Here is a 10,641-nt window from a genome sequence, read left to right as displayed (position 1 = left end):
GCTAGCCTTGAGCTGAAGAGCTGAGGGACAGCGCCCAGGCCCAGAGTTCAGGCCCCACGACCGGACTCCCTCTCCCCCCCCAAAAAAAAAGAAGCAGTAAGAATTTGATCAAAGGACATCATATGCATGGCATATCACAGTAAAGCATCTTTGTACAATTAATCTATCTAGTAGGAAAAAAAGAAATCCGTGCCAGTTGTAGTGACGTTAGGCTTGTAATTGTAGTACTTGGGAGGTGTAGGCCAGCAAGCACCAGGCTACCCTGTAGCACACAGTAAGATATGTCTCAAACTATATCAGTGAAGCAAAACAAAACAAGAATCCCTTACCCTATGTAGAATCCAATGCTGATGTAAATATTCTAACCCTTGAAGAGTCATCAACACATATGCTTTAATGTGAGAAGGTGTCAGCACAAGACTATTATCCTTTATTATAACCTGTCAATAGGCAGAAAATATATAGGCATGGGTGGTTATTCAAATGGACTCTATAGTACCAAAAAAGACAGATTTAAAATGAGAGTATTCATGTAGAGAGAGATTACCCAATTCTCCTTAGGATGCACTATTAGAATTTTCAGAGTTAATTGATTAAAAAGTATCTCTGGCTGAGGAAACAATGCTTTGGGATTGGGAGTGTGGCTCAAGTACTAGAGGACCTGTCTAGTTATTTGTGAGCCCTTAGTTCAAATCCTAATAGAGAAAGAACTAACAAACAAATAAGAAAAAAAGTAATAGTTTGTCTCTTTCAATTTTGGCATAAAAGAAGCAGACATTGGTCAGTCTTGCTTGCCTTTTCAAACTTATACATTCAGTATTTCTTTGTCAAACCACCATAGTCCAGGTTCACACCTGTATTCCTAGCTACTCAGGAGGCTGAGATCTGAGGATCATGGTTCGACAACAGCCCGGGCAGAAAAGTCCCCATGAGATTCTTGTCTCCAAATAACTACTTGAAAACTGGAAGTGGTACTATGGCTCAAATGGTAGAGCACTAGCCTTGAATACAAAAAAGCTCAGGGACAGTGTCTAGACCCCAAGTTCAAGCCCCACATCAGACAAAAACAAGAACAAAAACTACCATGTTCTAGATTAGTCCACATGGTAGAAACTAACCCTCACCTGAGGCCTCCAGAGGTGGACATATGACCCAGGTATGACCCACCCCCCCCAGCTTCCTGGCTAGAAGACTGACTGTCTCAGCAAGGGACACATCAAGTGGTCAAGCCAAGTACTTGTGACAGAATCAAAGGGAACAAAGCATTTTCCTACTTCAGGGATTAGTAGACTCTAAGGATAGCTAAAATTACTGTATCTAATATTACAATTCCATATATCTATATACAACTCATACAAACCTGTAAAGGCCATCATATTGAAAAAGTGTAGTCACAAATGAAGGTAATAGGAAAGAATACAGGCTGAAAAAGTAATAGTAAGTTCTGATGGAACCATGAGCTATGACCTAAGCCAGCTCATACTTAGAATTATCAATTCCTTTTTTTTTTGGGGGGGGAAAGGGGGGGTCTAGGGTCTGTTGTGGGGCTTGAACTCTGGGCCTGGGCACCTCAGCTCTTCAGTTCAAGGCAAGTGCTCTACCACTTGAGTCACAGCACCACTTCCGGTTTTCTAGTAATTAAGAAAGTCTCATGGACTTTCCTGCCTGGGCTGGCTTCAAACTGCGATCCTTGGATCTCTGCCTCATATGAGCTATCACTGTTTGGTGACAATACTGGGAATGAATAAGGAAGAATCTGGTCAAAGTAGTTTGCATGAAAATAGAACAATGAATTCAGTTTAAATTGCATTAAGGGGAAAGAGGTAAGAGCTGCACACTGTGGCTCATGACTGTAATTCTAGCTACTTAGGAGGCTAAAATCTGAGAATTGCGTTTCAAAGCCAGCTCTGGTAGGAAAGTCCATGAGACTCTGATCTCCAATACTCAGAAAAAGCTGGTAGTACTGTGGCTCAAGTGACAGAACACTAGATTTGAGCAAAAGCTCAGGGACAGCCAGCACCCAGTCCCTGAAATCAAATCCCAGGACCAGAAACAACAACAACAAAACTCTTTGGTTAAGCCGGGCACTGGTGGCTCAAACCAGTAATCCTAGCTGGTAAGGAGGCTGAGATCTGAGAATCGCAGTTCAAAGCCAGCCCAGGCAGGAAAGTCCCTGAGACTCTTATCTCTAATAAGCCACCAGAAAACCAGAAGTGGTGCTGTGGCACAAGTGGTAGAATGCTAGCCTTGAGCTGAAGAGCTGAGGGACAGTGCCCAGGTCCAGAGTTCAAGCCCCCATAACCGACAAAATAAAAAGCCCAAACCTTTGGTTTTAAAAGAATGGCTTAAGGGGCTGGGAAGGTGGCTCAGTGGTAGAGTCCTTGCCTCGCATGCATGAGGCCCTGGGTTCGATTCCTCAGCACCACATAAGCAGAAAAAGCCGGAAGTGGTGCTGTGGCTCAAGTGGTAGAGCACTAGCCTTGAGCTCAAGAGCTAAGGGACAGTGCCCAAGCCCAAAGTTCAGGCCCCATGACCGACAAAAAAAAAGAAAAAAAAGGCTTAAAGTCTAATAGTGGGGGCTAGGAAGGTGGCTCAGTGGTAAAGCACTTGCCTTGCATGCATGAGGCCCTGGGTTCAATTCCTTAGCATTACATAAGGGCAAAAAGCTGGAAGTGGCCCTGTGGCTCAAGTAGTAGAATGCTCACCTTGAGCTGAAGAGCTGGGTTGGTCCCATGACCAACCAAAAAAAAAAAAAAAAAAAAGGTCTAATAGTTCTAATGCTCATTTCTCAAAAAAAAAAAAAAAAAAAAGGTCAATAAGCTACAGAGAACTTGATAGAAATGCTAATGAAATCCCAATCTCTTTACTTAACACTAGGAATATAGCTAAACATCTACAAGAAATCAGAGATCAGAAATGGGTTTAGTATCCATCCAGACTTCAACAGTATTAAGTAGTTTTCGAATACCTATACTTAGATATAAAACAAACATTTAGGCTCTCCTTTGATAAAGTAGAGGGGAAAATAACGTCCTAAGAATCATAATCTTACCTCTAAATCAGTTTCCATAAAGTCAAAGACAAGGCTAATATTAGATTTATGTCCAAAAGCATCAAGGAGCTGCAAAACAAATTATTTTTTAAAGTCAATATTGTTGACATGATATTCTCAAGCCAATTGAAGTAACTTTTGTTTATTTGCCAGTCCTGGGACCTGAACTCAGGGCCTGGACACTGTCCCTGAACCTACCACTTGAACCACAGTTGCACTTGCTGCTCTTTCTGTTTATGTGGTACTGAGGAATCGAACCCAGGGTTTCATGCTAGGCAAGCATTTTACCACTAAGCCACATTCCCAGCCCTGAAGTAACTGTTTATAACTTAAGCATTTATTTATGCTGCTAATTTCCTATAAGCCTGAAAGAATTTTATCTAATTGGACACCTGGAAATTAGCACACTGGAGCACATGTCTGATGTCTTAGGAATCCTGTTGTGCTCTATTCTATCACATGTGCACTTGCCATGCTAAACTGCAATTGCCTCATCTCTTTCCCTAGCCTTCTAAATTAATGTTCCAAAGCTTGGATATAGTCTTTTCCTCTTAGGCTCTGCGTTTTCTTAATGACTTTGTAATGTCTCATGTACAGGGGCTGGGAAGGTGGCTCAGTGGTAGAGCGCTTGCCTTGCATGCATGAGGCTCTGGGTTCGATTCCTCAGCACCACATAAGCAGGAAAAAAAAAAGCCAGAAGTGGTGCTGTGGCTCAAGTGGTAGAGTGCTAGCCTTGAGCTGAAGAGCTGAGGGTCAGCACCCAGGCCCAGAGTTCAGGCCCCACACTGCACCCAAAAAATAAAAAATAAATAAGTACTGTCTCATGTACAATATTTCTACTTTCTACAACCTGGTTTCCTCCTACCACTTGAAAAATAAATATGGTCAGTTAGTGGGTAAAGTGTAAAGGTGTCCCTTTGGGAAGAGTTTGACACTGCCAAGCACAGATTTAGTCTTGTCATTTTGTTTACTCATTGGCAGAGGTGATTCAGTTTATAAGACTTTTTTTTTTTACTGGTCCTGGGCCCTTGGGCATTGTCCTTGAGCTTCAAGGCTGGCACTCTACCACTTGAGCAACAGCACCACTTCTGGCTTTTTCTGAGTAGTTTACTGGAGATAAGAACCTCTTGGACTTTCCTGCCTGGGCTAGCTTTGAACTTGGATCCTCAGATTGACTCAGCCTCCTGAACAGCTAGGATTACACGCGTGAGTCACAGGTGCCAGACTTGTAAAATTTTTATGTAACTACATCTAAGTTTTGCCAGGCTAGAAACCTAGACCTTTCCTGTGTTGTAACATTTTTTTTTTTTTTTGGCCAGTCCTGGGCTTGAACTCAGGGCCAGGACACTGTATCTGACCTTATTTTGCTTGAGATATAGCACTTTACCACTTAAGCCACAGCACCACTTCTAGCTTTATCTGTAATTGTGGTACGGAGGAACTGAACCTAAGGGCTTCATGCATGCTAGGCAAGCACTCTACCATTAAGCCACATTCCCTGCCTATTGTAATTTTTTAATTCTATTTTTCATAACTCAGACTGTTGCTACCATAGTATGTAAATAATGTCTCATGACTAAAGTTTGCTCAGTTTTATTGCTTTTGTAAATTCTGTATTTTTCTTTTTTGTCAGTTGTGGGGCCTGAACTCTGGGCCTGGGCACTGTCCCTCAGCTCTTCAGCTCAAGGCTAGTGCTCTACCACTTGAGCCATAGCACTACTTCTGGTTTTTTTTTTGCTTATGTGGTGCTGAGGAATTGAACCCAGGGCCTCATGCATGCAAGGCAAGCACTCTACCATTTTTCTGTATTTTTCAAGAGGTATTTTGTAAACATGATGAAAACTTAACAAAAAAAGCCTCTCCCAAAAGTTTATTTTTTCAAAGTCAAACATTTAAGCTCTCCCAATAAATTCTGCCACGTTATAATTTAAAAATAAGTTAATGGAAACCTCACGTCATGTTTCCAATTCAACAATAATTCCTGGCCCAGCACCAGTCACACATGCTTATAATCATAGCTGCTTAGGAGGCTGAGATCTGAGAATCACAGTTTGAAGCCAGCCTGGGCAGGAAAGTCATTGAAACTCTTATCTTGAAAAAACTACAAAAACACAAGAAAAAAAAGGAAAGCCAGAAGTGGCACTGTGGCTCAACTGATAGAGCATTAGCCTTAACAAAAAAAAAAGGGGGGGGGGGGGGGGGGGGGAGGGGGGAGAGTGGTAGAGCGCTTGCCTTGCATGCATGAGGCCCTGGGTTCGATTCCTCAGCACCACATAAAAAGAAAAAAGCTGGAAGTGGCGCTATGGCTCAAGTGGTAGAGCGCTAGCCTTGAGCTGAAGAGCTGAGGGACAGAGCCCAGGCCCAGAGTTCAGGCCCCACAACCGGACCATCCCCCCCCCCCCGCCAAAAAAAGCTCAGGGACAGTGCTCACGACCTTGAGTTCAAGTCCCAGGACTGGCACATACGCATAAAAATCTTAGGCTGCTGGGTGCCAATGGTTCATGCCTATAATCCTAGCTACTCAGGAGGCTGAGATCTGAGGATCACAGTTCAAAGACAGGCTGGGCAGGAAAGTCTGTGAGACTACTATCTCCAGTTAACCATTAGAAAACCAGAAGTGGTGATGTGTCTCAAGTGGCAGAGCACTAGACTTGAGCTGAAGAGCTGAGGGAAAGCACTCAGGCCCAGAGTTCAAGCCCTATGATGGACCAAAATAAATAAATAAATAGATAGATCTTAGACTAAGAAAATGAGGGAGGAGCTAGCAATGCTTGACAACAAATGCTCATTACTTAACTATAACCCTCTATCACCCTTACAATAAAATTAAAGTTAAAAAATTCTTAGGCTAGGGATCTGGCTTAAGTGGTAGAGCACCTGCCTCCTAGGCATGCTCAAGTTCCTGAGTTCAAATCCCGGTATTGCCAAAGCAAAACAAAAACCAAAACCAAATTCCTAAATAAAATGCTTAAGAAAAATCTTTGCCAGGGGGCTGGGAAGGTAGTTCAATGGTAGAGTGAGGCCCTGGGTTCAATTCCTAAGCATGACATAAGCAGAAAAAGCTGGAAGTGGCAGTGGCTCAAGTGGTGGGATACTACTAGCCTTGAGCTGAAGAGCTGAGGGACAGAGCCCAGGCCCAAAGTTCAGGCCCCACTAAGGACAAAACAAAAAAGAAAGAAAGAAAAGAAAGAAAATCTTTGCCAGGTATAGTAGTATACTCCTATAGTCCCAATTACTTGGGAGACCAAGGCAGAGGGGAATCACTTGAACTTACAAGTTCAAGGACACCTTGGTCAATCAATAAAAATGTTTATTCTCCATGTTAGACTCTATTCCAGATAGCTTACATGTATTGTCAGTTTGTTTCAGGGCAACCCTTTGAGGTAAGAACTATACACAGTTGAGAGAGAACTTGATTATTTCCTGCAGGAAAAAGGAGGCTCTGGAATGTAGGCTGACACTTTTAACTATGTACTAGAGGGCTCCAGGATGGAAGGCATGCTGACACTTGATTAATCCTTTATATGTGTATAGTTTTAAGGACTGTCTACAGAAACAATTAGAATAAAAAAAAATACATTTCAGGTTCCATTAGAACCAATCACCTTGCTGAACCTTCAAATCATAACCTTCACATTTAGAAAAGACACAGTCCCAAATATTAGCAACATAGATCATACTCACACCAATTATATTTGGATGACTTAGCTCCTGTAATAATTTTATCTCTCTTAAAGCTGTTCTGTTTATACCTAGGTAAAAAGGCAAATCAAGAGTTAAATCTCAAACTTTCTTCCAGTGGATTATTTTAGAAAAAATTTATAATCTCAGAAAATAAGAAAATTCCACACAAAAAAATAAGATGGTTTTGACTATAACAATTTTTTTTGTCGGTCGTGGGGCTTGAACTCTGGGCTCGCGTGCTGTCCCTGAACTCTTCAGCTCAAGACAAGTGCTCTACCATTTGAGCCACAGCGCCACTTCTGGTTTTCTAGTGGTTTATTGGAGATAAGAGTCTCAGGGACTCTCCTGCTTGGGCTGGCTTTGAACCACAATCCTCAGATCTCAGCCTCTTGAGTAGCTAGGATTATAGGCATGAGCCACTGGCGCCAGGCTACAATTTTAATTTTTTTTACATTTCTTTCTTCTTACTATTTTTACTTTTTTTTTTTTTGGCCAGTTTGGGACTTGGCCAGTTTGGGAACTCTAGGCCTGGGCACTGTCCCCAAGCTTCTTTTGCTCAAGTCTAGTACTCTACCACCTAAGTCACAGCACCATTTCTGGCATTTTCTGAGCAGTTGATTGGAGATTAGAGTCTGATTAGAGTCTGTCCTGGCCTTGAACCACGATTCTCACACCTCAGCCTCCTAAGTAGCTAGGATTATAGACATAAGCCACCAGTGCCAGGCCATTACTTTATTTTAAAAGTAACCTCAACCAGATTATGGTAAGTGATGAAAAATTATTTACATTATCTATTGCTCATCTTATCTGAAGACCATTACACTAAGAGTACATACAGACAAATACCAGACAAGGAGTTAGTAAACAGGCTTTGCTTTCTTCTCTTGTCCTACACATATCAGAATTGATTATTTATGCTAAATGTCAATTTGTGGTAAGAAGAAATGCAAAGGATAGAACTATGATATTTGGGTTTGGCACTTACATAGGTGACATATCTTTTCCATAAGAACTATTTTTTAATGACTAAACAGTACCTGACATTAATAAGGCTTTGAAGTCAGAAATGAATCTTTTCCATATTGAACTTTGGGCACTTTCCATGAAGCTCCATCCTTAAGTTTTAATGGAATTAGAAGCTCAGAAATAAAAGAATGGCTTATAACACTTAAAATAGTAGTAAGGACAGCAAGAGAAGTGATGAACAACCTTAATGCTTTCCACATACTTAGATGGTAAGTTCCTCTGAATCTTCAAATAGGTGAAAATCATCAAGTGTCCTCTTATTCTTCTAGGACACTAACAGAATCATTGCTCTCATGAGAACTTATTTTCTCAGTCAGAATAAAAACATTTCCTATGCTGTAAAATTATATGACACTTACCATCTTTAGCTTCTGATCTATGTCCAAGTTTGATCTAGTAGAAAAGGAAAAACAGAACCCCACACATTAAAATGTGTTCAATCATTTAAGACAGGGACAATTTATAAACATCTCAAAAACAGTGAGAAGCCAGGCACCAGTAGCCTTCTGGCTACTTAGGAGGCTGAGATCAGAAGATTGCTGCCCAGGTAGAAAAGTTCTAGAGACTCTAGATCCAATTAACCACCAAAAAGCTGGACTTGAGCTGTGAGCAGAAAAGCTAAGGAACAATGCACAGGCCCTGAGTCCAAGGTCCAAGACAGGCCAAAAAAAAAAAAAAAAAAGATCAAAACAAGTGTCACTGTGTTGCCCAGGTTAGCCTGAATTCTTGGACTTAGGTGATATTCCTATCTCTAGCCTCCCTGGTGCACATGCACATATACTAAGACAGTGCATTTTAAGAGAGCATGTACAAATGTGCTAAGCCTAGTTCTAGTACTATGTGAGTGGAATTATATACACCATAAACTCAGGTAAGGTTTCAAACTTTGATAAATGCCAGGAAGATGATCAGGAAAGAACAATTACAAAGAACAAGGAAGGAAGAAGGCACATCCGTTTGAGCAGCAATGAACACAAAAGGTACCTCTATGTTGAGGAGACATTTAAATGAAACCTGAATGATAAGGAATTGACAGCACTAAATTTTGAAGAGAAAAAGTTCCAATAAGAGGGTAGAACAAATGTCATGGTCCTGGGACTGGAATGAACCTAATGTGTCCAAAGATTAGAAAGTCATAAAGTCTGCGTTGGTGATAATAATAGCTATCAGTAACTCCTAAAAAAAAAAAAAGAAAAAAAAGAAAGTCAGTGTAGTTAGGATACCATGGATCATGAGTAAAACTGAAAAGACAGGGAAGGAGTCAAGACAAGATTTTTTATTTTATTTTTTTTGGGTCTGGTCGTGGGGCCTGAACTCTGGGCCTGGGGGCTGTCCCTCAGCTCTTCAGCTCAAGGCTAGCCCTCTACCACTTGAGACACAGCGCCACTTCCGGCTTTTTTCTTTTTGCTTATGTGGTGCTGAGGAATCGAACCCTGGGCCTCAGGCATGCAAGGCAAGCACTCTACCACTGAGTCACTTTCCCAGTCCCAAGACAAGATTTTTTTTATAAGGGAGTTGGTACAGTGGTTGATCATACAACACAAGCTGGAAACAAGGATGGAAAGTGATGGAGTAAGACAAACATGATGGCCAAAATACTGAGAGGAAGAGTGCAAACCGGGTATTGAGTACCTGGAGATTGGATAATGGAAGGCTGATCTGATACACTTCAAAGTTGAGAATTTTTGAAAGAGAAACAGATTCAAAGCAACAGCAAGAACACAAACATGGACGACAACTACCACACCAAGAGGCCCTGAGGTATGTGAGAGAAACAGCATCTTAGTATCCTGTAAGGGTTTTAGATTTCAGTGGTTAAGAGCAACACATCTGGTTTAGCAATTGCTAGCTGTGTCCTGAACAAGTCATCTAGCCTCAGGCAACTCAGTTGCAAAATAAAGATACTTTCATCTACTTCCTGGCTGTTTGGAATGCTAAGTTAAAAAATGTAGGCCAAAGTGCTGACATACAGAAAGTTAATTATGACTTAAATCTTTGGAATGAATGCAAGTTTAAAAACTCTTTAACTCGTTTTAGAAAATGCACATCAGAACCGCTGCAGGGGAAAAGCAGCACCTTAGTGTTAATCCACCCAGAGAAAATACAGCTATGACACAGTGGCAGAGCCTGTGTGTGACCTGGGAAAGATCATAAACCAAATAGACCTGAGCACTGAACAGCACTGGCTCCCTCAGTCAACATCTGCATTTATGTAGCAAAAATACTACGCCGTTTCCTCTTGGTTTTAATTCATATTCATAGAACCCAAACTAGCCTAGCCCCGGAGTTCCATCTTGGAACACGAGGCAGTAAGTAAAGCGTGCTACTCTGCTCTGAAAATGAACACGATCAAGGGCGGTAAAAACCCCCACCAAACGAAAACTCATCCCGGAGAGACATCTTCGAGAAGCGACCACGTAGAGGGGGCGACTCACTTTCTTAATGGCGACGATCCGGTTGGTGTTCTTATCTCTGGCTTTGTATACTGTGGCGAACTAAAACAAACAAACAAACACAAACACAGCACCAGGAATAGCAAGTGTGTGAGAGTTTTCGGCGGCGGTGTGAGCCGGTCTCCTTTTGTTTAACGTTTGGGGGAAGCAGAGACTCCAGGGTCGGGTGGCGGACGGACAGGCGTGGCGGAGCGTGGTCGGCGGTCCGCGTCCCGCTGCGGATGACAGCGGCTCGGGGCGGACTCCAAGGCTCTCTCTCAAGAGGGGCGGCCTCTCGGGGACAGTCCTCTTCGCCTCCCCCCGGAAAGGAACCCAGGCAGCGGGCCGGCTGGGCAGGCCGGCGGCCGCGGCGGCAGGCGCTGGAACGGGGAAGAGAGATTCAGGCAGGCAGGGAACCCGATGTGATTGAAAGGGGGAAAGAAATTA

The 10,641-nt window shown here is 42.4% G+C and overlaps 1 protein-coding gene across 1 annotated transcript in view; it reads right to left on the bottom strand.

Moving 5' to 3' along the window:
- Cdk7 (cyclin-dependent kinase 7) overlaps nucleotides 1-10,641 on the bottom strand; it is a 22,958-nt gene that overhangs the window by 9,788 nt on the left and 2,529 nt on the right. The window contains exons 2-7 of the mRNA XM_013015824.1: nucleotides 10,352-10,574; nucleotides 10,198-10,257; nucleotides 8,122-8,155; nucleotides 6,737-6,804; nucleotides 3,053-3,121; nucleotides 330-440 (exon numbers count right to left, since the gene is read on the bottom strand). Coding sequence (XP_012871278.1) covers nucleotides 330-440; nucleotides 3,053-3,121; nucleotides 6,737-6,804; nucleotides 8,122-8,155; nucleotides 10,198-10,257; nucleotides 10,352-10,574 — 565 coding nt within the window. The remainder of the gene's footprint in view (nucleotides 1-329; nucleotides 441-3,052; nucleotides 3,122-6,736; nucleotides 6,805-8,121; nucleotides 8,156-10,197; nucleotides 10,258-10,351; nucleotides 10,575-10,641) is intronic.

Source organism: Dipodomys ordii, unplaced genomic scaffold (genome assembly GCF_000151885.1).
Source record: "Dipodomys ordii isolate 6190 unplaced genomic scaffold, Dord_2.0 Scaffold28, whole genome shotgun sequence".
Taxonomy (NCBI): domain Eukaryota; kingdom Metazoa; phylum Chordata; class Mammalia; order Rodentia; family Heteromyidae; genus Dipodomys; species Dipodomys ordii.
Note: the sequence above shows the minus strand (reverse complement) of the source record. Positions and strands in the feature narration are given on the sequence as shown.